Source organism: Cololabis saira, chromosome 21, assembly GCF_033807715.1.
Source record: "Cololabis saira isolate AMF1-May2022 chromosome 21, fColSai1.1, whole genome shotgun sequence".
NCBI lineage: Eukaryota > Metazoa > Chordata > Actinopteri > Beloniformes > Belonidae > Cololabis > Cololabis saira.
In genome coordinates, this window is record NC_084607.1 from 740,151 (window position 1) to 767,571 (window position 27,421).

At 40.8% G+C, this 27,421-nt stretch overlaps 1 protein-coding gene across 1 annotated transcript; it reads left to right on the forward strand.

Annotated features, from left to right (window-relative positions):
• Positions 1-1,975: 1,975 nt before the first annotated feature.
• LOC133421928 (E3 ubiquitin-protein ligase TRIM39-like) lies at positions 1,976-27,421 on the forward strand. Its single transcript, XM_061711730.1, has 13 exons — positions 1,976-2,235; positions 9,601-9,778; positions 10,464-10,901; positions 14,383-14,487; positions 14,794-14,889; positions 17,263-17,496; positions 18,256-18,460; positions 19,410-19,493; positions 23,753-23,779; positions 23,918-23,944; positions 24,036-24,211; positions 25,665-25,820; positions 27,034-27,421. Exons 2-13 carry the CDS (start codon positions 9,608-9,610, stop codon positions 27,205-27,207), a joined length of 1,893 nt encoding a protein of 630 aa, XP_061567714.1. The 5' UTR covers positions 1,976-2,235; positions 9,601-9,607; the 3' UTR covers positions 27,208-27,421.

The window sequence follows — 27,421 nt, forward strand, 5'->3', positions numbered from 1 at the left end:
GCAGTAGACAATAATCATAATCATTAATGAAGTGTATCAGAAGTGGGAGAAATTAGGTCTTTTTTTTGGCTGAAGAAAGAAAGAACTGTATGTCATAAACTTGATAATAATATTAGAAGTATGTATCACATACACAAAGGTAAATTTACTCACTCGAAACCACTTTATTGCATTCCAAAAGGAAACTGAACAGTACATACAAAGTATTTGTGACTCGAATAACAAGAAAGCTATGAAAACTTGTGATTTGTGCACCATATTTTCTGTATTTATTTAGCAGCCTAGCCCCTGGCTGATGTTCTGCTGTTTGATATTTCATTGATAAGACTTGCTTTTGTATTGTTTGATGTTTGTTCTGTTAATAAAGAACTGTTGAAAAAAAAAAAAAAACAATAATCATAATCATGACAATAATAAATATGGAAGCACATTTCTGCCAGTAAAAGAAATAATAAGATGAAAACTTAAAAATAAAAATATCCCCACGATAAGTCATTATGACATAAAAAGTAATAATTATGACTTTCTATCTCATAATTGTGACTTTTTATCTCATAATCCCGACTTTTTATCTCATAATTTCGATTTTTTATCTCATAATTATGATTTACCGTGGGGATATTTTTATTTTTAATGCTAAGTTTTAATCTTATTTTTTTCTTTTACTGGCGGAAATGGGCTTTCATAGAAAAACAAATGAAACATGAGAAAAGCAATGTGTGTGTTTATTTTAATTTATTACATTCATTTTTAAACAACTGCTGACTGATTTTTGTAGTTTATGGATGTAAAGGCGCCGCTGAGCTGCAGTTCCGCTCTAGACCGCTAGAGGGCGGCAGGACTCCGCCGCTGCTGCGCATGCGCGGAGATCGACGGTCCCCGCACGGTCCCCCCTGCAGAAGAGACTGATGAAAGAGATTAAAGTTTATTTATCTTTGGAAACATGAAGGAAACATGAAGGACCAGGACCTGGACCAGGACCAGGACCAGGACCAGGACCAGGACCAGGTTCTGGACCTGGTCCGACTGTTTAATAAAGGTTTAAATAAAGGTTTAATCGCATGTGACGTCACGAAGAGGATCCAGGAGCTGCAGCTCTTCAATTAAAAACATTTAAAATAAATTAAAAAAAAAGAAAAGAAAAAACTTGAGAGTTAAATACTCTGTAAAACAACACATCAGATCAACATTGACGGGAAGAACATTATCACTTATTTTGAATTTAAAGAAAAAAAAGGTATGCAGCATTGTCGATGATCTTTATATTTTATTAGGAAAATTTCACATCCATAAATGTAAATTCCAAAACTCTTTTCCAGAGTTAATTATTATCTCAAGTCTCTTAAATTAATCACAAATAAGAAATGTTTATCAATGATGGATATCCATTCTGAGATTTTCAACCATTAAGCCGTCACAAATATAATTTTCAATTTATGCGAAATATTATAAAGGTTTTGTTTCTTTCATGTATTTTTTTTCTTTATTTATTTAATTTTCTTGATTTATTTTCTTTTCAAATGTTCTTGTTGTTGATAATGCATGACTGCACAGGTTGTGAACTGAAATGTCAGCTTGTTGTATGTTGTTTGTATATTGCAAACTTTCAATAAAATAAAAAATAACTAAATTAAAAAAAAAAATAAAAAAAAAGAAACTGAAAATCGACTGTGCGCATGCGCAGAACCACAAGGGAGCATTTTCTGGCAGGGAGCAGAAATTGGCAGAACCTGGACCGACCGGTTGCAGGTCCGACCGTCACGTGACCGGATTCATATCGACGTGGAAATAATTCACATTCCTGTCTGTGTTTCTGTGACAGTCATTCAATTTACCCATAATCGGCCCCGCCCACATTTACTCACCTGCTGGCCCCGCCCACATTTACTCACCTGCTGGCCCCGCCCCCCGTGACGTCACACACCGGAGTTTCAGGTTTGGGGACTGAAGGGAGTCGAGCTGAAGGAGAGGAAGCTGAGAATCTGCTGCAGCTGCTGATTATCTGACTCTCTGGACCGGGTTGAGAGGAAATTTGGACCTGCTGGACTCTGCTGGACCAGGACCAGGACCAGAACCAGAACCAGGACCAGAACCAGGACCAGGACCAGAACCAGAACCAGGACCAGAACCAGGACCAGGACCAGAACCAGGACCAGAACCAGAACCAGAACCAGAACCAGAACCAGAACCAGAACCAGAACCAGGTCCAGGACCAGGACCAGGACCAGGTTTCAGGTGAGCCACTAACCAACAAACGGATCCCTGAATGTGAATCTGTTTGGACCTGAGGGGGGAAGTAAAAACCTACACTGAAAAACTAAAGTTAATAAAACATAAATCTGTGATGTTAACAATTAAAAATGAACTTTGTTTCTTTACATGAAAACATCTAGTTTTTAACTTGTTTTTTTATCATTATTTACACTAAATTCTTTATTCACAAACAAAAATGTGCTGGTGCTAATCCTAAATTTGCCCCTTTTCTACTACTTTCTACTTTTTTTACTTTTTCTTTCCCTTTTTTTTCTTTTTTTCTTTTTTTTCCTTTAAATTCTTTTTTTTCTTTTTAAAGTCAACTTAATTTTTTATTTTTTTCATTTTCTTTTCCTTTTTTAACTTTTTTAACTTTTTTTAATCTTTAAATTCTTTTTTTTCATTTTAAAGTCAACTTATTTTTTTCATTTTTTTTCACTTTTTTATTTTTAAAGTCAACTTAATGTTTTTAAAGTAGATCAAGCCAGATATTTTATATATTATATAAAGCAACAAACTTCATGTTTAATGGTTAATATCACAGATTTAAATATGTTACATTTACATGATTAGATTTATTATTTTCAGTGCATGAAGCTGTTTGGACCTGGAGGGAAATAGATTTAGATTTAGATTTATTTAGAATCAGAATCAGAATCAGAATACTTTATTAATCCCAAAGGGCAATTCATTTCTACAGTCGGCCTGTCCATAGCAGCAGCACACAATACACAAAATGGGCAACATCCACGACCACATCAGCAACAACAACCACAACCAGTGACAGCACAGCAGAGCAGAATGCAAATTCTTTATGGTTCACAGTCGTTCATAGCAAGAAAACTTAAGTTTCATTTTGCATTTAGCTCCTTATGGCAGATGGAACAAAGGAATCCGCATAGCGGTTAGTTTTCCGCACCGGCACATAATACCGCCGACCTGAGGGCATAATTATGAAGCGGTTGGCCAGAGCATGATCAGGGCATTCAGCATAGTAGAAAAAACAGAACCAGTAACATCCAAAAGTAAAGAGAGAGATTTGAAATAATGAGCTTAAATACGAGGCTCTACCTGTAAAATACAGCAAAAGATTGTACAAAGATTTAAAGCATGCAGAATAAATGATTGCAGTGTAAAAACAAAGACAATTACATCTACATGATTAAAGAAAACATAATACATCTAGAAATATCATTAGTTAATCTGATCAATGAAATGTTCCTGAGATTCTGTTTAAAATGATTGAATTAAGTCGACGAGATTGTTGTTTATACTGCAAAAACTCCAAATCTTACCAGGAATATTTGTCTTATTTCTAGTTAAAATGTCTCATTTTTAGTCCAAAAATCTCATTACACTTAAAACAGGGATGATTGTTATCGTTTTGTCCTTCATTCAGTGGTTTGACAGCAGTTAAATCAGGTGAAACAAGACTCATTACCAGAAAAATAACGTTATTTGACAATTTTCACCTGTTTCAAGTAAATTTTCACTTGAAATAAGTAGAAAAATCTGCCAGTGGAACAAGATTTATCTTCTTATTACAAGCAAAAAAATCTTGTTCCACTGGCAGATTTTTCTACTTATTTCAAGTGAAAATCTACTTGAAACAGGTGAAAATTGTTGTTTTTTCCAGTGATGAGTCTTGTTTTAAGTGTAATGAGATTTTTTTACTAAAATGAGACATTTTAACTAGAAATAAGACAAATATTATACATGTTCTCAACCAAAATAAAGGAAGGAAGGAAAGAGAAAAAAGAAAGAAGGAAAGAGAAAAAAGAAAGGAAGAAGAAAGAAAGAAAGAAAGAAAGATAGAAAGAAAGAAGGAAAACGAGAGTCTTGTTTTAAGTGTAATGAGATTTTTGGACTAAAAATGAGACATTTTAACAGAAATAAGACAAATATTCTGGTAATATTTGGAGTTTTAGGTGTTCAAGTAAAAACCAGCAGCTGGTTCTGATTGGATCATTCAGCTCTGGTTCAGCTGGGGGGGGGGGAGCAGAACCAGAACCAGGACTAGAACCAGAACCAGGACCAGAACCAGAACCAGAACCAGAACCAGAACCAGAACCAGAACCAGTAGTTCTATATACAAATATACAACAGTTTTAAAAAATACAGACAAACAGTTTGTAGAAAAAAAGGAAATGAAAAAGAAATACAATAATCAGAAAATGTGCAGGAGGAACCAGAAACCCATCAGATGTGGATGTTTATCCTGTAGAGAAACTATGGGGGTATTATTGTTCCAATATTATTTGTGTGTGCGTAAAAAAGATGTGTCCATGTTATAACGATTCGTATTCCTAATGATAAACATTTGTATGTAAATAAAAAAGTTGTAACAAAATTCTGCTGTCACACACATGAGTGATAAATGATTAGGGTTAGGATTGTTTTTATGTGAGTAAGAATCTAAAGTCTTGTGAATACAACTCTAATTTCTACGACTACGAGTTTTCACTGTGAACACGAATTAAAGTTTATGGTACGAGTCTAAAAACTGTTGTAATGACGTCACAGACAGAAACAGCATAGACATATAAACGTAGACGCCCCATCGAGTGTGTCTACGAGTGAGCCAACCATAGACATCATATAGAACACTATATGATGTCTATGGAGCCAACTGCCACATCCAATATGGCGTCAAAGTCGCCGCCATATTGGATGTTCAAGACTGTAAACTAATACAAGTAAATGGACTTATTTTCATAAAGCATCTTTCTACAAAGAAATGTACGTTTTACGTCTCATTTATTCATTCACACACGCACTAATATACTTGGAAACAGTTAGGCACCAAATATAATATATTTAATTTACTCAGATGGTAAAAATAAGAACTTTATTGATCCCACATAGGAGTAATTCATGTTATATCAGCTATAGAGAACAAGTTAGTGCCGGAAAACTATATATATCCCCCCTCACCTCTTGTTGATCTATTTTTCTTATTTTTGTGAGGGGGGATATATATTGTTTTTCGGCACTAGCTTGTTCTCTACAGCTGATATAACATGAATTACTCCTATGTGGGATCAATAAAGTTCTTATTTTTGCCATTTTTTAGACAGAAAATAACATGTTTTGTTGATGAGAAAATGTTTCTCTACGTATATATGTCTATGCTGTTTCTGCCTGTGACGTCATTTCAACAGTTTTTCGACTCGTACCATAAACTTGAATTCGTGTTCACAGTGAAAACTCGTAGTCGTAGAAATTACAGTTGTATTCACAAGACTTTAGATTCTTACTCACATAAAAACAATCCTAACCCTAATCATTTATCACTCATGTGTGTGACAGCAGAATTTTGTTACAACTTTTTTATTTACATACAAATGTTTATCATTAGGAATACGAATCGTTATAACATGGACACATCTTTTTTACGCACACACAAATAATATTGGAACAATAATACCCCCATAAGAAACAAACTATATATCTATGGAAACATGTAAAACATGGACAACTAAGGAAAATAAGATAAATTACTAGAAAAACAGGAATCTGATGAGGGAAGTTCTGGAAATGATGGTTAAGCTTTAATAAGTTGGGCTGGTAACAATGTTGTGATTAGTTTCCTCAAAGTATTTGTACTCGGTTATTCTCTAATATGGTGGTAATAATAATAATAATAATAATAATAATAATAATAATAATAATAATAATAATAATGTGGTAAGATGTTCCAATAAAGAGGAAACTCTGAATTTCGTTGGAAATTGTGAAAAAGTCGTCCTGAAAAGCTGATGGAGATTATTTTAGACCTGGTATTAAAGTGATGAATTTGGGAAGTTAATTGAAATAAAGAATGAAAACCGGTTGGAGTAGCTTGTTAATGGATTAATAGACAAAAAGACAAATGTGAAAAACATTTCCAGCAGAAATAGGGAGAATAATTAGGGATTAGAACAACGGGAGGATCTGGTGAGTCTGGTGGGAAATAGAATCATTTTATAAAAGGTTTTTGCAGATTAAGATACAGTTGAGGTTGCTCTTGAAGGTTCTTATTGCCTTAATAACATTACAGTGTGAAATATAAGGATAAATCATAGTATAATATAAATTAATATAGATTTTTCTTGGTAATAGATGCCGTTTATGTCTGATTACTCATAAACCTCGCAATCTTGTACGAGATGATGCAATATGATTTTCATCAATCATAAACCTAGAACTTTAGTTACCGTAACTTTTTCCAAAATGTTATTGTAAATAAGAACATTTGGCCGGCGTTAGCAGCTTGTTGGTTTCTAGAGGAAAATAACACGTATGAACTTTTCTTTATATCAAGTGATAATTTGTTGGACCAGGAGTTAAACTTGTGATCGTGATGATTGTCCAGTTTTAATTACACATTCTTCCAAGTCCCTCCAGATACAGCTGACGATGTGCAAATAAAACAAATAACAATAAAACAAATGCAGAATCGTCTTTCAGTTTCCTGAAAAATCAATATGTTGTAAACTCATGAGTCTTCTGTTTCTGGAATTAATGTGTTCTGGAGTCTAGAAGGAAACAATAATAGAATAATAAGATAACCTGGTTTGAATTATAAAAAGGGTTTGGATCAATACAATCTTTGACTAAAACTAGACTAAAATGGACAATTCTGACTAAAATCAGACTAAAATGCTCAGACTTTTAGTCGACTGAAACTTGACACAACTAAATGGAGAACGAACAAGACTAAAACTAATAAAAACTGAAATGATTCCTGGTCCTGGTTCTGGACCTGGACCTGGTCCTGCAGGTCCACGTGTTGTTCAGTTTCCCAATCTTCCTCTGATGTCAGCAGAATAAACCCCGCCCCTCCACCTGTAGCCCCGCCCCCTCCACATATAGCCACGCCCCCTCAACATGTAGCCACGCCCCTCCACCGGTAGCCCCACCCCTCCATCTGTAGCTCCGCCCACACCATCCTCCTGCTTCACCTGTGTGTGTGAGAGTTCACCTGAACTGGAGCTGGAATGTGGTTTTAACCTAAAACGGAATGTTTTGTTGGACACCAGAATAACTGGTGACATGTTTTTACCTTTAAATATGTTTAAAGGTGTGAAAACATGACACCAGAATAACTGGTGACATGTTTTTACCTTTAAATCTGTTTAAAGGTGTGAAAACAGTAAAGTTTTCAGTTATAATTGCATAACGTGTCTATATTTCATTACTTTATATACTGTCTTGGGGTTACATTTGCATAAAATGCTAAAAACCAGTGAAAATCAACCGAAATAATAACAAAAAATAATAAAAACCGAAATAATGAAAAAAAAAAAAAAATAAATAAATAATAAAACTAGAAAAATTTCCTCGCAGAAATTTTGAGAGTGCCACGGCGGGCTGCTGCACATTTGTGTACATTGCTGCATTTTTCAAGCAATAAAGGTGAAGGACTCAATGACACCACACAGGATTCTCTATGTCAAACCATTCAAAAGTTATAGCAGAAAATAGAAACAACCAATCAGAAGAAGGGGCGGGGCTAATTTGTATATATAATATACAAATGTATATATTTATATATACAATAATAATAATAATAATTAAAAACCAGCTTTTGCCTTGTGACAAGTTCTCAAATAACTTCGATTTGTGAGAAAACTGTAGCTCCTAGCAGAAAAATAAAGACATCGTGAGAGACACAGAACCCGGCAGATTCTGACAATCTTAATTTTATTCAGATATTCCTTAACATGTGTTAGTAACGGCAGTGCGAAAACAAAGTGAGATTTTTTTGAAGAAAACTTTTGATTACATTACAGTGAATGGGGACTGAGGCAGAAATTGGCGCCACTTTATCCCTCCCCGTTTAGATTTTGTGCATACCCCGCCTGTCAAAGTCACATTTTATGAATCCCAACACTTATGTCTACATTCTGACCAAAAATTATCTTTCTAGCTTTCACGGTTTGGCCATGAGCTCGAGTTACAAATATAAATTAAGGTCATTTTTTTACTGTCCCTCCCACTCTAAAAAATGAGAGCTCCACTCTAAATGTGACAAAAAAGTGATTTCCAGCCCTCACTTGAGCGCTCATATCTTGAAAAGTGTACATTTTAGGAAAAAACAGGTTCAGGTTTGGAGAGAGAAGAGAAGTTTTCCTCCGTTTTGAAGTTTGAATGACATTTCTACGTGCAAGTATGAGAAAGATACGTGACTCAGAAAAAAGGTGATTTTTGGGTTTTTTTTAACCTCCTTCCAGCCACAGTGTGACATTCTGCCCCATTCACTTACATGGGAAAATCTCCCCATTAGTTTGGAAATTTGGAAATGTTTTTGCACTTCATGCAAAAACTATTTGTGCCATCGCTCTGAAAATCCACAGGACTGTAGTTAAATTCAGGGCCTACAACTTTCTAAATCGGTTCAGAATTTTTCGAGTAACGGTGTGCGAGTGGTGAGGCCCCAAAGTTCTCCCAATGCGTTCCGGATGGCGCTAAAAGCGCACGTTTTTGCACGTTGCGCAAAAACATGCATGCCAATCGCTAATAAAAGTCATAGCACACGATTCCCGCTTAAGGCGCACGTTTCTACGTTTTTACTTTTCGCGTTTTCTCAAAGCTGCGGGACTAGTTACGCGCCGAAGTTTGTCCGGAAAATGAATAATAAGAAGAAACGCACACAATAACAATAGTGCCTCTAGCTGCTCCTCCATTGCTATTGCAGAGCTATGGAGGAGGAGCCACTAATAAAAAGTTACATGTAGATGCAGTTACATGTTTCCTTCATCCTTGAACAATCAAATCAAATCACCAAATAAAGGAATAACAAATCAACAGCAACTACTCATTACTTTAGACAAATCATCCTTTTCAATGTTGTTTTAAATAAAGTTAAGGTTCTACTTGATTTCAAATCTCTCTCCAGCTTATTCCATTATTGCTGCAGCTGTAGCAGCTCAGTTTGTTCTGATTGTTGATTTCCTGTATATGCTGATCTGTGAGTTATTGATCTGTGAGTTATTGATCTGTGATTGGTTCCTGATCTGTGAGTTATTGATCTGTGATTGGTTCCTGATCTGTGGGTTATTGATCTGTGAGTTATTGATCTGGGAGTTATTGATCTGTGATTGGTTCCTGACCTGTGAGTTATTGATCTGTGATTGGTTCCTGATCTGTGGGTTATTGATCTGTGAGTTATTGATCTGGGAGTTATTGATCTGTGATTGGTTCCTGACCTGTGAGTTATTGATCTGTGATTGGTTCCTGATCTGTGGGTTATTGATCTGTGAGTTATTGATCTGTGAGTTATTGATCTGTGATTGGTTCCTGATCTGTGAGTTATTGATCTGTGAGTTATTGATCTGTGATTGGTTCCTGATCTTTTCTCCCCAGCATCATCATGGCGGAGGCCCCCGCGGCCCCTGCGGCCCCCGCGGCCCCCGTGGCCCCCGCGGCCCCGGATCTGTTCTCGGCCCCGGATCTTTTCTCTGAGCAGGAACTGACCTGCTCCATCTGCCTGGATCTGTTCAGTGACCCGGTTTCTACGCCCTGCGGACACAATTTCTGCCAGGTGAGACGCCGCGGAGCCGCTACGACCTCCGGGGTCCCGGGTCTGGCCCTGGTTCTGGTCCGGGGTCTGGTCCTGGTTCTGGTCCCTGGTCCCGGTGTTCAGTCCATCCACGCTACCCGTCCAGAACTGCTACTTTGTGGTTCTTCACAGTCGATTTTATTGCCCATCATTTCTTGCCCTTCAGCCCCTTCAGGCTGGAAAATATTGATGTTAGATTTCTCTGCAGAAGAGAATCAGGGCCAGACAGGAGAAAAAATATTTTAGGAGGAAGATTTTTTTTATTGTGCACTTCGAGAAAAAAGTCGAAATGTCGAGATTAATGTTGAAATATGATTTCAAGAATAAAAAATTTCGCATTTTTTCTCAACATTTCAACTTTATTCAAGAAATTTTGACTTTTTTCTCAAAGTGCATCATGAAAAACAAATTTCCCTTCTCTAAAATATTATTTTTATTTTTCTCCTGCCTGGCCCTGATGCTCTTCCGTAGGATATTCATTCAGTCATTGGCCTTATTTACTTGGGGGGAAAAGAAGTGGGCTAGGGAGTAAAACACAGTAAAATTGTAGCTGTAAAACCATTAGGTAGCATTTTTGATAGGGTAGCAAAAATCGACAGAACACCGGCTCTGATCCGGTTCTGATCCGGTCCTTGTCCCGGTTCTGATCCGGTCCTTGTCCCCCCAGGCCTGCATCGGTGGCTACTGGGCGTCCAGCTCCGTGTGCACTTGTCCGCTCTGCAAACACGGCTTTGACGAGCGGCCGCAGCTCAGCATCAACAAGGTGTTTGCGCTCATCGCCGACAAGTACAAGCTGTCGCGCTACGGCGCCGACGCCGCCACGGGGGGCCCGGCGTGGCCCGACCCCACAGCCGGGGGCCCCAGCACCGGCGCGGGGCCCCCGGCGGGGCCCGACGGGCCCCCCCCGGAGGACACGGTGTGGTGCGACGTCTGCACCGGCGTGAAGCGGCCGGCCCAGAGCTCCTGCCTCACCTGCACCGCCTCCTACTGCTCCGAGCACCTGCAGCCGCACAACTCCTCCCCCTTCTACGCCAAACACCCGCTGATGGAGCCGGGGGAGGCCCTGAGGGGCCGCACCTGCAGCACGCACCGCCGCCTCATGGAGGTGAGGGGCCGCCGCACAAACACCAACACCACAAACACCAAAAACACCAATCAGAATCAGAATCAGGTTTATTAGGTCAGCTTAGAAAACTGTTTTTGACTTTGGATACACCGGCGGCGACACAATGGTTTTGTGAACACGAAGGGTAACACTGGGATGGGGAGGAAAAAAACATCTTCACACTAAGTATCATACAATACACAGTATCAAGTTGCAAAAAAACACCTCAGCAGCACACAGAACAACAGACATCACAGGACTTGCATGTGGGTGTGGGGGTCCAAGTCATCGCCGTCTGGCGCTCGAAACCCGGAGACTGTTGGGGGGGCTGATAAGAGGGATGAGCCGAGGAAGGCGTTGAGTTGAGGGAATTGTGTGTGCTTGTAAGTGTCTGTCTGTGAACTTCTCTCAGAGCTGCTCTCAGTCAATGTCCTTGGTGTTATCAGACGGCTCGGTCAGTTCTGATCCAGGTCCACAGATGTTCCTGAGAGGGGAGGGTTAGTGGGGGCAGAGTCACCTTGTTTACATTCCACCAGGGAGATTGTGACCAGAGCGATCGGCCAAACCGCCCTGTCAAGGCCAGATTATAGAATCAACAATTATATTGAAAACAGGCAGCCTCAGTAATTTTCCGTCTGCCTTCAGTCTCTGGTTCATCAATGGCGACTCCAATCAGACGAATTGTGGTCAATTCCCGCCAAACCGAGCTTCCAACTTCTCCAGGGTCTTATCCATCTTGCCAATGAGCTCAAAGACGCCGCCAGCCTGAGATTCTGTTCCAGAATCACATCCAGCTTACGGCTTTGCTCCCCCAGCGTTACAGTCTGAGTGTTGATCTCCTTGCTTGATCCTTCAGCCACGTCCGGCAGCTCTGAAAGAGCCAGAACAGCTGTCGACCACTTACGCGTTTGTCGGTACACCAGGAATCCCCCTCCTCCGATCAAGAGAAATCCTGCTATCATAAATCCAAATATGAAGGCATCTTCTACATCCTCGATGGACATGATTGCCATGCACAAAGGCTTCCAGTATTTGTAGGAATCCATTGTGTATCCAGCAAAAAATGTCCCATCCGGGCAAGAGGGCTCCCTTACCCCCTGACTTCTTGTTGCAAAAATGTGGTCAATTGTGCTGAACACCAAAAACACCAACACCAACACAAACACCAAAGCAAACAGCCAGGGGCGTCGCCAGGTGTAATCCCTTATGGGTTCTGAGCCCAAAGGGGCCCCCGCGTAGCGGAGGGCCTAAACTGGCAAAATTTTTGGGATCTTACGGGTCGGATCGGTTAACTTTGCATGACTTTAAGTCGTTTAGAAACAGATTGACAGCCACAAGCAGCTTCAATGATTATAACAAAAAAGACCATTCCAGATCAGCAGATGAATGCATAGCACAGGATAATAATAACTGCAGGGTGGTGAATAGTGCAACAGGGCAAAGCTCTGTGTATTCCCCTATTCAATTTTAGACAATATAAGGAGTAAAAACTGAATGAGAAACGAGAAAGCCAAAGAAAGTGTCATGACAACAATTATAATTATTATCCTCCTCATTTTATTGCTGCATTCAGCAAAATACCAATGACCTCCAAGTTCCAACTCACTGCATCATATAGGGCTAAACAAACATCCATCTCAGACTGGTATTTTATACAAAATGGCAAAATAAATAAATACAATAAATAAGAAAAAACACATGACTGACCAACATAGCAGCATATAAATAAAATTCACATTAAACATTCCCAACTCAGTCCCAATACAAAGACATACTCAATAAAATTACAATAAAAGAACTTAAGGTGCCATTACAATGGCTTTTTCTATCTTTTCGTTTCTGTGCTGCTGATTTCTTCTGTTTTGTTTTAGCCTCCGCCAGTGGCAGAGCGTGGGTTTCAGCACAGAGGGGGCGGAGCATTCTCAATGGCCCCTTATGATAATTATTTTACTATTCAACAACTTAAAGATAACGGACACCTCATCATACCCAGCAAACAACACAAATGCTCACGTTTACTGAGCCAAGCAAGCCTAGGTGCCACAAACCAGTTCACACACACACACACACACACGCCACGCAGCCTGACAGCCGTCAATCTGAGAGCTGTCCTTGGTGCTGGTTGACAGTGACTCACAGGGTCTGAGCCAAAACCATCTTTAATATAACTTAAAACATAAAATGTAAACTACAATTACACAATCTATTCAGATAGAATATAGACACAATTGTCTATAAGGCCATTAATGAGATCTATAAATAGAAAATAGACACGGCGGTCTAAACACAACAAAACGCATAGCCTATTAAAAATGTATCAACTGCACACAATATGCATTCAAATAGACTCGGCGGTCTATTACAGTTGACAACAACACAAGGTACATTAAGGTGGTCAAGGCAATAACAACATTCTGATCATTATTTATGTGCTCACCGATGGCTGTCTCTGCGCTTGTTTGCCGCTGCACCAATTCACAGACTCCGAACTCCAGAACATCATCCTCGGTTCGAACAATATATTCCAAGTAACGTTGAAAACAATGTAACGGCCGCTACAGCTAACACTAGCCTCCTCATCAGCCACCGGCGCCGTTGCAAAATATGAGGTGAGCGGCGGACTGTCCGCCGCTCACCTCACACCTCCGCCGCGGACAGGAAGCAACTAGCCTCTCCTTTCTCTCTTTTACCTTTCTTTTTAACGATCCAGACTGGTGCTTTTTCTTCTCCATTTTTCCTCTTTCAAAGTTCCCTCCAAAATGCCGCAGTCTCACATACAAGACGAGTTAGTTCAAATATAAAAAACGAAACAAGTTAAGTTCCAGCCAATCAGGTTGGCTCACAGCCCTGATGCGTTCAGGACAGTAGTAAAGTAAGAATTAACCTACACTGGCCACACAATGCACATTTTATCGTTATTATAACCTACACATTTTACGATTATATATGAACGTATCACACAAAACGGGGCCCTCTCATTGGGCCCCCCTGAACGTGTGGGCCCTGGGGCGACTGCCCCCTTGCCCCCCCCTCTGGCTCCGCTACAGGCCTCAGCTGCAGGCACAGAGAGCAGTAATGCCAAAATAAAAGCCTCGAGCGAGTCGAGCCTCGTCGTGAGGGGAGGCGGCCCCTTAGGGCAGAGGGGGGGCCCTCTACTTTGAAATGTTGTTGACATTGGGTTTTTATAACCCGGAAACCCGCGCCAGCGTCGCTAGTGCAAACAGCTCCTGAAGCTCCGGCCCAATCAGCAAGTCCCAGGTTAGGTGCAGGGCCAGGGAATGGTTTGACATAAAGAGTCATGGTGGTGTCATCGGACTCGGTTTTAAGTCCTTGAACATAATTGGTGAAAATTCCACGCGGGAGGGCCCGTTCATCGCTGCTGCAGCTTTAATTATTATTATTATTATTGTTGGTGTGTCCAGGTTTACTGCATCGTTAATTCTACTTCCTGTTTCTCCTGACGGTGCGTTCGTGTGTCCAGGTTTACTGCAGGACGTGTCAGCGCTGCATCTGTGCCATCTGCGTCCTGGAGGAACATCGGACCCACAGAACCGTCTCCGTGCAGACGGAGCGGCTCAGCAAGCAGGTAAGCTCCTGTATCTCACCCGTCACTCACCTGTGTCTCACCTGTGTCTCATTCGTGTCTCACCTGTGTCTCACCCGTGTCTCACCCGTCTCTCACCTGTATCTCACCTGTGTTTCACCTGTGTCTCACCTGTATCTCACCTGTGTTTCACCTGTATCTCACCTGTGTTTCACCTGTGTCTCACCTGTATCTCACCTGTGTTTCACCTGTATCTCACCTGTGTCTCACCTGTGTTTCACCTGTATCTCACCTGTGTCTCACCCGTCACTCACCTGTATCTCACCTGTATCTCACCTGTGTCTCCAGAAACAGGTAGCGAAGACGGAGCAGGACGTTCTGAACCAAATCAGGGAGAAGGAGCTTCGTCTGGGAGACTTGAAGACCAAGATGGCCGCCGCAGAGGTGGGACCTCCACCTTTACCTTTACCTCCACCTTTACCTGCACCTTTATCTCACCGCCGCTACCTTTATCGTTCTGCTGTCTCCCACTCAGCAGCCAGTGGGCGGAGCTAAATCCCCAGTGGGCGGAGCTAAATCCATCACACTCGCTCTAAGCTTTTGACGGGAAACAGGAACCGCTTCAGTAGTGAGGGACACGTTATATGGGTCCAACTACATGGGCCTGCAACAATATAACAATACAAACGTAACGATATAATAATACAAACGTAATGATATAACAATACAAGCGTTACGATAAAACAATATAAACGTAACGATGCAACGATACAAATGTAACGATACAAACGTAACGATACAACGATACAAATGTAACAATATAAACGTAACGATGCAACGATACAAATGTAACGATACAAACGTAGCGATACAACGATACAAATGTAACGATACAAACGTAACAGTACAAACATAATGATATAATAATACAAACGTAATGATACAATGATACAAATGTAACGATACAAACGTAACGATACAAACGTAACAATACAAATGTAACGATACAACAATACAAACGTAGCGATACAACGATACAAATGTAGCGATACAACGATACAAACGTAGCGATACAACGATACAAATGTAACGATACAACGATACAAACGTAACGATACAACGATACAACGATACAAACGTAACAGTACAAACATAATGATATAATAATACAAATGTAATGATACAATGATACAAATGTAACAATACAACGATACAACGATACAACGATACAAACGTAACGTTACAACGATACAAACGTAACGATACAACGATACAAACGTAACGATACAACGATACAACGATACAAACGTATCGATACAACGATACAAACGTAACGATACAACGATACAACGATACAAACGTATCGATACAACGATACAAACGTAACGATACAACGATACAAACGTAACGATACAACGATACAAACGTAACGATACAACGATACAACGATACAAACGTAACGATACAAACGTAACGATACAACGATACAAACGTAACGATACAACGATACAAACGTAACGATACAAAAGAAACGATACAACGATACAAACGTAACGATACAAAAGAAACGATACAACGATACAAACGTAACGATACAACGATACAAACGTAACGATACAACAATACAAACGTAACGATACATCAATACAAACGTAGCGATACAACGATACAAACGTAACGATACAAACGTAACGATACAACAATACAAACGTAACGATACAACGATACAAACGTAACAGTACAAACATAATGATATGATAATACAAATGTAATGATACAATGATACAAACGTAACGATACAACGATACAACAATACAAACGTAGCGATACAACGATACAAACGTAACGATACAACGATACAAAAGTAACGATACAAAAGTAACGATACAACGATACAAACGTAACGATACAACGATACAAACGTAACGATACAAACGTAGCGATACAACGATACAAACGTAGCGATACAAACGTAACGATACAAACGTAGCGATACAACGATACAAACGTAACGATACAAACGTAACGATACAACGTTACAAATGTAACGATACATCAATACAAACGTAACGATACAAACGTAGCGATACAACGATACAAACGTAACAATACAAACGTAACAATACAAACGTAACGATACATCAATACAAACGTAACGATACAACGATACAAACGTAACGATACAAACGTAACGATACAACAATACAAACGTAACGATACATCAATACAAACGTAACGCTACAACGATACAAACGTAACGATACATCAATACAAACGTAACGATGCAAACGTAACGATACAAACGTAACGATACAACGATACAAACGTAACGATACAACAATACAAATGTAACGATACATCGATACAAACGTAATGATACAACGATAGAAACGTAACGATAGAAACGTAACGACAGAAACGTAACGATACAAACGTAACGATACAAACTTAACGATACACACGTAATGATATAATAATACAAATGTAACGATATAACAATACAAAGCTAACGCTAGACTCTCCGCTGCGGTGCAGAAGCTAACGCTAGCCTCTCCACCACGGCGTGGTAGCTAACGTTAGCCTCTCCGCTGCGGTGCCTTAGCTAACGCTAGCCTCTCCGCCGTGGTGCAGTAGGTAACGTTAGCCTCTCCGCCACGGCGTGGTAGCTAACATTAGCCTCTCCGCTGCGGTGCGTTAGCTAAAGCTAGCCTCTCCGCCGCGTTGCAGTAGCTAACGCTAGCCTCTCCGCCATGGTGCAGTAGCTAACGTTAGCCTCTCCGCCACGGCGTGGTAGCTAACGTTAGCCTCTCCCCCCAGAGCCACGCCCAGCGGGAGCAGGGCGACGTGGAGCAGCTGCTGGACCAGGTCCAGGCCTCGCTGGACCAGATCCGGTCCCAGGTGTTGGACCGGGTCCAGAACCAGCTGGAGGCCGTGATGTCAAAGGGGGTGGGGCTTGTGAGCCGCCTGGAGGCGGAGCTTAGCCGGCTGTCGGAGCGGCGCGCCGCGCTGGAGGAGACGGCCATCAGCCAGGACCACATCCACTTCCTGCAGGTGAGACCTGGACCTGGACTAGACCTGGACCTGGACCAGGACCAGGACTAGACCTGGACCTGGACCTGGACCTGAACCTGGACCTGGTTCAGGTCCAGGACCAGGACCCGGGGGGGGGCGGGGCCGGACCTGATCCTCCTCTTCTTCTGTGCAGTGTTGTTTTTGGCAGCCATTTCTATTTCTATATGTGATAGTTTTAGTCGACGAAAACTCAAAAAGGTTTTAATCTTTTAGGGTTTTTTTTTCATTTTCATTTTTTTTTTTTTATTATGAAATTAGATTTTTTTTATATTCAGTTAAACCAGCATTGGCTTCATTAATCAGTGAGCTGAAGTTTGAACGAGAGCACCAGGGTTGTGTCATCTCTGCGAATATTATTGGAAAAATGAAATTTGAAACATTAGACAATCATTAATATAAATAAGAAATAATAATGGTCCAATAATGGAGCCCTGCGGAACTCCACAAAGTAATCTGGCCTTATTGGAATAGCAACTATTACACAAACAAATTGCTTTCTATTTGAGACGTAATTTTTAACCATTTGTATGTAGTATCGTAAAAAAACGTATTTATGCAACTTTTCCATAAAAATTTGATGGTTAACAGAATCAAACGCCTTTGAAAGGTCAATAAAGATACTACAGGTGAATTCATTATTTTTAAGTGCAGAGGTAACTGACCGTCTCGTTATCGTCATGATAAAATATATATGATAATTCTGCCATGGTTGAGGAACCAACTCTTCTTCTGTGTCAGGGGTTCGAGGAGGCCACGGCCCCCCTGGAGGAGGGGGGGCAGCAGGACCCTGGGGACGAGGAGGACGAGGACTTCCACCTCCACCTGCACCTGGAGGAGGTGAAGATCGGCCTGGCGGAGGTGAAGGACAAGATGGAGGACGTCCAGACCGGAGAGGCCCGGCCCCGGGGCTCCTCCAGGGGGTCCCGGGGGTCCCGGGGGTCCTGTGAGTCCTGCACCCCCACCCAGGTGTCCCCAGGTGTTCCCAGGTGTTCCCAGGTGTTCCCAGGTGTCCCCAGGTGTTTTCCAGGTGTCCCCAGGTGTTTTCCAGGTGTCCCCAGGTGTCCCCAGGTGTCCCCAGGTGTTTTCCAGGTGTCCCCAGGTGTTTTCCAGGTGTCCCCAGGTGTTTTCCAGGTGTCCCCAGGTGTTTTCCAGGTGTCCCCAGGTGTTTTCCAGGTGTCCCCAGGTGTTTTCCAGGTGTCCCCAGGTGTTTTCCAGGTGTCCCCAGGTGTTTTCCAGGTGTCCCCAAGTGTCCCCAGGCAGAGCCGCCTGGGAGATTTGCGAGGCCCTGTGCGAAATGGCCGGGGGGGGCCCGTGCGGAATTTTTGTTTTTTTTCGGGTCGGATCGGGTGTCTTTATGCGCAATTTTAACTCTCCAATGATCAAAATACTGGATACCTTCCCCTGCCTCATCATCATCTCTTGCCTCAACGCCGGGCCCCACGGCTGCTGGAGACCCGGTCGGATCGGTGATTTTTGTAACAAATTTATCAAACGAGCCTTTCAGAGAGGCATTAAACTCTTCCATTTTCTTTAGTTTTTTTCTTTTTTAATTCCCCGATGGAAATCTCCTGAATCTGTCTCGTTCCACCGTCTGGATCAGAGCAGCTTGTGTCTGCGCTTGGTCTGATAAGTTGTATTGAACAACAGACACATATATTTATTGATATGCACAGACTAGTACACATTTAGGTATGCAATGGAACGTGACTGTTGATATTTATAAGGAAAAAAATGAAAAAGAAAAACGAAAAAAAAAGAAAAAAAAAAAAAACGGCCCATAGCGCGATGCCCCGTGCCTCGCACACCCCTTGCGGCCGTGTCCCCAGGTGTCCCCAGGTGTTTTCCAGGTGTCCTACAGGTGTTTCCTGGTCTGAGTCCTGTCTCTGTTGCAGTTTCCGGGGACCTGATGGCGTCGCAGGCGGAGAGTCTGAGGGGCAGCGTGGTCAGTCTGAGGAAGAGCCACTGGTCCCTGAGAGGTGAGGGGGGGTCCCAAACCAGGACCGGGTCCTGAACCCGGTCCGGCCCTATTTCGATAATAAAAACCCAGCCCAGCCTTTAGTTTTTTCATCCCCTCAGCTGTGATATAATGAGCATATACCACGGTCTGAATGATATAATGAGCGTATACCACGGCCTGAATGATACAACAAAGCTGCCCGTCGAGTCGACGATGGCTGCCTGCGAAACGTCCATAAATATATATATATATAATGAATGATATAATGAGCGTATACCACGGTCTGAATGATATAATGAGCATATACCACGGTCTGAATGATATAATGAGCGTATACCACGGTCTGAATGATATAATGAGCGTATACCACGGTCTGAATGATATAATGAGCATATACCACGGTCTGAATGATATAATGAGCGTATACCACGGTCTGAATGATATAATGAGCATATACCTGAATGATATAATGAGCGTATACCACGGCCTGAATGATATAATGAGCGTATACCACGGCCTGAATGATACAACAAAGCTGCCCGTCGAGTCGACGATGGCTGCCTGCGAAACGTCCATAAATATATATATATATAATGAATGATATAATGAGCGTATACCACGGTCTGAATGATATAATGAGCGTATACCACGGTCTGAATGATATAATGAGCATATACCACGGTCTGAATGATATAATGAGCGTATACCACGGCCTGAATGATATAATGAGCGTATACCTGAATGATATAATGAGCGTATACCACGGTCTGAATGATATAATGAGCGTATACCTGAATGATATAATGAGCGTATACCACGGTCTGAATGATATAATGAGCGTATACCTGAATGATATAATGAGCGTATACCACGGTCTGAATGATATAATGAGCATATACCACGGTCTGAATGATATAATGAGCGTATACCACGACCTGAATGATATAATGAGCGTATACCACGGTCTGAATGATATAATGAGCGTATACCACGACCTGAATGATATAATGAGCGTATATATCACGGCCTGAATGATATAATGAGCATATACTACGGTCTGAATGATATAATGAGCATATACCACGATCTGAATGATATAATGAGCGTATACCACGACCTGAATGATATAATGAGCGTATACCTGAATGATATAATGAGCGTATACCACGGTCTGAATGATATAATGAGCGTATACCTGAATGATATAATGAGCGTATACCACGGTCTGAATGATATAATGAGCGTATACCACGGTCTGAATGATATAATGAGCATATACCACGGTCTGAATGATATAATGAGCGTATACCACGGCCTGAATGATATAATGAGCATATACCACGGTCTGAATGATATAATGAGCGTATACCACGGCCTGAATGATATAATGAGCGTATACCACGGCCTGAATGATATAATGAGCGTATACCACGGCCTGAATGATATAATGAGCGTATACCACGGCCTGAATGATATAATGAGCATATACCACGGTCTGAATGATATAATGAGCGTATACCACGGCCTGAATGATATAATGAGCGTATACCACGGCCTGAATGATATAATGAGCGTATACCACGGTCTGAATGATATAATGAGCATATACCTGAATGATATAATGAGCGTATACCACGGCCTGAATGATATAATGAGCGTATACCACGGCCTGAATGATACAACAAAGCTGCCCGTCGAGTCGACGATGGCTGCCTGCGAAACGTCCATAAATATATATATATATAATGAATGATATAATGAGCGTATACCACGGTCTGAATGATATAATGAGCATATACCACGGTCTGAATGATATAATGAGCGTATACCACGGTCTGAATGATATAATGAGCGTATACCACGGTCTGAATGATATAATGAGCATATACCACGGTCTGAATGATATAATGAGCGTATACCACGGTCTGAATGATATAATGAGCATATACCTGAATGATATAATGAGCGTATACCACGGCCTGAATGATATAATGAGCGTATACCACGGCCTGAATGATACAACAAAGCTGCCCGTCGAGTCGACGATGGCTGCCTGCGAAACGTCCATAAATATATATATATATAATGAATGATATAATGAGCGTATACCACGGTCTGAATGATATAATGAGCGTATACCACGGTCTGAATGATATAATGAGCATATACCACGGTCTGAATGATATAATGAGCGTATACCACGGCCTGAATGATATAATGAGCGTATACCTGAATGATATAATGAGCGTATACCACGGTCTGAATGATATAATGAGCGTATACCTGAATGATATAATGAGCGTATACCACGGTCTGAATGATATAATGAGCGTATACCTGAATGATATAATGAGCGTATACCACGGTCTGAATGATATAATGAGCATATACCACGGTCTGAATGATATAATGAGCGTATACCACGACCTGAATGATATAATGAGCGTATACCACGGTCTGAATGATATAATGAGCGTATACCACGACCTGAATGATATAATGAGCGTATATATCACGGCCTGAATGATATAATGAGCATATACTACGGTCTGAATGATATAATGAGCATATACCACGATCTGAATGATATAATGAGCGTATACCACGACCTGAATGATATAATGAGCGTATACCACGGCCTGAATGATATAATGAGCGTATACCACGACCTGAATGATATAATGAGCGTATACCACGGCCTGAATGATATAATGAGCGTATACCACGACCTGAATGATATAATGAGCGTATACCACGGTCTGAATGATATAATGAGCATATACCACGGTCTGAATGATATAATGAGCGTATACCACGACCTGAATGATATAATGAGCGTATATATCACGGCCTGAATGATATAATGAGCGTATACCACGGCCTGAATGATATAATGAGCATATACCACGGTCTGAATGATATAATGAGCGTATACCACGACCTGAATGATATAATGAGCGTATACCACGGTCTGAATGATATAATGAGCATATACTACGGTCTGAATGATATAATGAGCATATACCACGATCTGAATGATATAATGAGCGTATACCTGAATGATATAATGAGCGTATACCTGAATGATATAATGAGCGTATACCACGGTCTGAATGATATAATGAGCGTATACCACGGTCTGAATGATATAATGAGCGTATACCACGGTCTGAATGATATAATGAGCATATACCACGGCCTGAATGATATAATGAGCGTATACCACGGCCTGAATGATATAATGAGCGTATACCTGAATGATATAATGAGCGTATACCACGATCTGAATGATATAATGAGCGTATACCTGAATGATATAATGAGCGTATACCTGAATGATATAATGAGCGTATACCACGGTCTGAATGATATAATGAGCGTATACCACGGTCTGAATGATATAATGAGCGTATACCACGGTCTGAATGATATAATGAGCATATACCACGGCCTGAATGATATAATGAGCGTATACCACGGCCTGAATGATATAATGAGCGTATACCACGGTCTGAATGATATAATGAGCATATACCACGGTCTGAATGATATAATGAGCATATACCACGGTCTGAATGATATAATGAGCATATACCACGGTCTGAATGATATAATGAGCGTCCACTACTGATGTATTGCTTAATATTTAATGTATATTATATATATATTTTAAACGTTCAACGGGTTGGCAGGCTTCCCCTGAACAGCGATGTGGGTTCGATTCCAGTAGTGGCATATTTTGCCCCCACATCCTAAGTTTCTGTCTATCACTGCACCATCAAATAAAGTCACCAGAGCCGCATGACACCAGGAAAAGAGCTGCATGCGGCTAGCGAGCCGCGGGTTTGACACCCTTGGTTTAGACCCTATAATGAGGCCTGCAGTCTGGAGTTTAGAGAAGAGGCAACAGAGTAGATTATCGTATCGTCTGCATAAAGATGCACTTTAGCTGTTAGCACGTACTTCCCAATGTTATTTATTAAAATGCTATAATATCGTATCGTTATCGTGACCTCAATTTCGTGTATCGTACTGTAGCATGAGATTATTGTATCGTTACACCGCTATTTGTTAGCAACATAGCTGCTGTTAAGGTACTATGACGGATTTTCATTTAAAATATTGTCGTTAGCTAAGAATTGTTTCATTATAGAGTTTACTTGAGATTCTAGGGTCTTGTTGAGGGAACGAACTTTAGATATGTGGTTGTTTAGGTCCGGGGGGTGAAAGGGTGAAGGGGTGAAGCTAAACTAACTGCAGTTTCCTGTCTCCCCTCAGATGGGAAGAGGATCAAGACGATCTCAGGTATGTACCAGAACCAGGTCCAAGAGTCCCCCATGTCCTTGTGGTTCTCTGGACCTGGACCCCCAACCCAGTCTAGACCCCAGAACCAGGTCCTGGTCCTGACTCTGACTCTGACTCTGACTCTCGGTTCTATTGCAGGACACAAGAAGGCCCGGGTCTACATGGGTGAGTTCTGGTTCCTGCTGGTTCTCCTGATCCGGTTCCTGCTGGTTCTCCTGTCCTGACCCGGGTCTCCGGGTCTCTCTTGTCCCCTCAGAGGACGTGGTCCTGAACCCGGTGTCGGCGTACCCGTTCCTGGTTCTGTCGGAGGACCGGAAGCAGGTGAAACGAGGAGAGAAGCTGCAGATCTTCAGGACCAGCCCGCAGAGGTTCGACGTCTGGTCCTGCGTCACCATGAAGGAGGGGTTCAGCACCGGGAGACACTACTGGGAGGTGAGAACTGGACCTGGACCTGGAACTGGACCTGGACCTGGACCTGGACCTGGTTCCTACCTCCTTACCCCCTACTTTCCTACCCTTTTTTTTTTTTATATATATATTTTATATTTAAATGTTATTTACATTTTTAATTTTTTTTTAAATGTATTATTTATTTTTTATTATTTATTTTTATTTTTTATTAATATTTTTTGTTTGTTTGTTTTTTTTTCTTTTCTTTTACTTTTTTTTATTCATTTATGTATTTTTTAAATTTAATTTCTTTTTTTAATTTATTTTTATTTTGTTATTTCATTTTATTTTATTCAATTTTATTATTTTTTTTAAATATTTTTTTCTTTATTTTTCTTATTTTTTCATGTTATTTATTTTTTTTCTTTGAATGAGTGTATGCATGATCGTGGAATTCTATTCGGATTTAAAATCGGAATAAACCAGGCACTTCAGAATGAACTGTTCAAATTAATTTTTTTGAGTCTCAAATATTTTTTTTGCATTCAAACACTTTTTCTCTTTGATTAAAATGTTTTTTTTTGATTGAAAATATGTATATATATATATATATTTTTTTTTTTTTTTTTTTTTATAAAAAAAAAAAAAAAAAAAAAGAAAATATATTTTTTGATTGAAGCAAAATCTGTACCAGTTGGTACAGTACCAGTCATGGAAACAAAAAACAATTATACCACAGTTAACAACCAATCAGGTCATTATACCACAGTTAACAACCAATCAGATCATTATACCACAGTTAACAACCAATCAGATCATTATACCACAGTTAACAACCAATCAGATCATTATACCACAGTTAACAACCAATCAGATCATTATACCACAGTTAACAACCAATCAGATCATTATACCACAGTTAACAACCAATCAGATCATTATACCACAGTTAACAACCAATCAGATCATTATACCACAGTTAACAACCAATCAGATCATTATACCACAGTTAACAACCAATCAGATCATTATACCACAGTTAACAACCAATCAGATCATTATACCACAGTTAACAACCAATCAGATCATTATACCACAGTTAACAACCAATCAGATCATTATACCACAGTTAACAACCAATCAGATCATTATACCACAGTTAACAACCAATAATATCATCATAGGGTTATTTAACCCCTGCTCCTTGTGTTGCAGGTTTATTAACCCCTGCTCCTTGTCTTGCAGGTTTATCAACCCCTGCTCCTTGTGTTGCAGGTGTTAGGGTAACCCCTGCTCCTTGTGTTGCAGGTTTATTAACCCCTGCTCCTTGTCTTGCAGGTTTATCAACCCCTGCTCCTTGTGTTGCAGGTGTTAGGGTAACCCCTGCTCCTTGTGTTGCAGGTTTATTAACCCCTGCTCCTTGTCTTGCAGGTTTAGGGTAACCCCTGATCCTTGTCTTGCAGGTTTTATTTTACCCCTGATCCTTGTCTTGCAGGTGCTCGTGGGCGACAACAAGGACTGGAAAGTGGGCGTGGTCAGCGAATCAGCTCCCAGGAAGGGCCTGTTCGACATGTGTCCCGCTAACGGCTACTACGCTATCTGGTGGAGCGGCAGCCAGCTGAGGGCGCTGACGGCCCCGCCCCTCACCAAGGTACCCGCCCCTTATTCAGGCCACGCCCCTTAATTCAGGCCCCGCCCCTCACCAAGGTGCCCCGCCCCTTATTCAGGCCACGCCCCTTAACTCAGGCCCCGCCCCTCACCAAGGTGCCCCGCCCCCTAATTCAGGCCCCGCCCCTCACCAAGGTGCCCCGCCCCCTAATTCAGGCCCCGCCCCTCACCAAGGTGCCCCGCCCCCTAATTCAGGCTCCGCCCCCTAATTCAGGCCCCGCCCCTCACCAAGGTACCCGCCCCTTATTCAGGCTCCGCCCCCTAATTCAGGCTCCGCCCCTTAATTCAGGCCCCGCCCTTCACCAAGGTGCCCCGCCCCTTAACCCTCTTGTGTGTGTATGTGTGTGTATATATATGTATATGTATGTATGTATGTATGTATATATATATATATATATATATATATATATATATATATATATATATATATATACATACATACATGTATACATATACATATATATATATATATATATATATGTATATGTATACATGTATGTATGTATATATATATATATATATATATATATATATATATATATATACATACATATACATATATATATATACATGTATGTATATATATACATACATACATACATGTATATATATATATATATATATATATATATATGTATGTATATATATATATATATATATATATATATATATATATATATATATACATATATATATATATATATATATATATATATATATATGTATATATATATATATATATATATATATATATATATATATATATATATATATATACAACAAAATAACATTTGAACCATTTTTCAGACTGATTTTATAGTTTTTCGGCACTACCTTGTTCTCTATAGCTGATAGAACATGAATTACTCCATGTGGGATCAATAAAGTTCTTATTTTTACCATCTGAGAAAATTAACTGTTTCCAAGTATATTAGTGCGTGTGTGAATGAATAAATGAGACGTAAAACGTACATTTCTTTGTAGAAAGACGCTTTATGAAAATAAGTCCATTTACTTGTATTAGTTTACAGTCTTGAACATCCAACATGGCGGCGACGGTGACGTATCGCAGGAGTTTTACCCAGAATCCCCTGCAGCAGCTCCGTGGGAGGAGGAGGAGACATGTGTATGAGCCTTGTGAGCTGTCAATCAAACCTGTAGCTAACATGTAGCTAACGCCCCGCGTGTCTCCGCAGGTCAAAGGTCACCCCAAGCAGGTGGGCGTGTTCCTGGACGTGGAGGAGCGTCAGGTTTCCTTTTACAACGTCAAGTCCGGCTCAGAGATCTGGAGCTTCAGCGGATCCTTCAGCGACAAGATGTTCCCTCTGCTGGGGACGGGGGACAAGGAGGTCCCGCTGGTGCTGGTCTGAGGGTCCTGGACCAGGACGTGGTCCTGGACCTGGACCAGGTCTGAGGGTCCAGACCTGGACCTGGTCCTGGGACACGGGACTGACAGCAGAACCTGAATCTCCAGTTTCCCTCGTTCCCCAGCCTTCTCTTTTCTGTGTTTTCTGCTTTGAATGATGTTAAAAGTGTTTTAAAATGTCAAAATCAAAATAACGAAATAAAAATGTTGGTATTAAA

Bases quoted from the DNA above. Each gene is read 5' to 3' on its own strand.
- LOC133421928 (XM_061711730.1), top strand. From the start codon at position 9,608: ATGGCGGAGGCCCCCGCGGCCCCTGCGGCCCCCGCGGCCCCCGTGGCC. The intron at 18,461-19,409 runs GTGAGTCCTGCA...TCTCTGTTGCAG, and splicing joins CCGGGGGTCCCGGGGGTCCT to TTTCCGGGGACCTGATGGCG. The intron at 23,945-24,035 runs GTGAGTTCTGGT...TTGTCCCCTCAG, and splicing joins GAAGGCCCGGGTCTACATGG to AGGACGTGGTCCTGAACCCG.